The sequence below is a fragment of the Leiobunum rupestre genome, chromosome 1, assembly GCF_980474605.1.
Source record: "Leiobunum rupestre chromosome 1, qqLeiRupe1.1.hap1, whole genome shotgun sequence".
Taxonomy (NCBI): Eukaryota; Metazoa; Arthropoda; class Arachnida; order Opiliones; family Sclerosomatidae; genus Leiobunum; species Leiobunum rupestre.
The window spans coordinates 35,619,930-35,621,040 of record NC_143384.1 but is presented as its reverse complement, the minus strand read 5'-3'; the positions used below and the strand labels follow the sequence as shown (position 1 = coordinate 35,621,040).

Sequence of the window (1,111 nt, the reverse complement as noted above, 5' to 3'; positions counted from 1 at the left end):
AATCTCCAACCCATAAAAACCTGACTGAATCTTTGTCGGGCTTATCTAACGCGACCTGTAAAAAGGCCTTTTCTATATCCGTGACAATGGCGATGGAATTATTTCAGAATCGGATAAGAAGCGGTAAAATGTCGGGGTTTAATCTGGGCCCAGGTGAGAGGCAGTCATTTAGGGAAGGTGCCCGGGTAGCGTGCGCGGAGGCATCGAAGCTTCGTAGTTGCGGCGCTCGCCCGAAGCAACCCCTGGTGTGGAACATAGTAGGGGCCTGGGGGGAGGAATGAAATTCTGATAAGGGGACCTTTTCTACGATACCATGTTCAATTTGTTCATCAATACCTTTTATGTATTCTAAATATTACTGAGTATCATTTTGGAATTTTTTGATTAACCCATTTAATATCTTCACCGCTACGGGATGATTATTAGGTAGGCATTCTTTACTAATCTTCCAAGGGAACTTTACGCAATACCTTCCCTCTTGATAGGATATTTCATTGAAAAATGTTTCTAGGGTGGGGTCATCGGAACTTTCAGGTATTTCCTTGCTGCTTATTCCCAAACTCTCTAAATCCCAAAATGTTTTTAGCGTGACATTTACTTTCTTTTGGCCTAAATTAATTAACTTGGTTTTTAATGATTTGTGGTGTCTCACTTTGAATTTAATCGGTCCCTGCAATGTCCACCCTAATTTGGTGTGTTGGGCTACTAAGGACGAGGTAAACCTTTCTATTTTGTCTGTGGTGACATTCCAAAAATAATCACCACCTATTAAAATGTCTAAATCCGTGTTCACTTCGGGACCCCTATAGTCATCGGCTAATTGCATTCCCTTTGTTTTCATAATGGTTTCGATCTCGCCAATTTCGGCGCTATTATTAGTGCAACACAAAAATGGTACTTCAACCGCAATCATTTCTACAAATTCGTGGGGATTTTCATTACTTTCTGATCTCAACTTTACTTTTTTACGTAACTGGTACAAGGGACTTTTGTTCTCAAAACTATAAACTTCTAAATATTCTTCGCCCACAACCGGAAGTCCCAATTTTCTAGACAGTTCCTCTTTGACAAAACTAACCTGGGACCCCCCATCGAGCATGCACCTGATCAT

General features: G+C 41.0%; 1 protein-coding gene across 1 annotated transcript; it reads right to left on the bottom strand.

Moving 5' to 3' along the window:
• Positions 1-355: 355 nt before the first annotated feature.
• Positions 356-1,111, bottom strand: LOC149962218 (uncharacterized). Its single transcript, XM_090164435.1, has one exon. It carries the CDS (start codon positions 1,109-1,111, stop codon positions 356-358), a length of 756 nt encoding a protein of 251 aa, XP_090020561.1.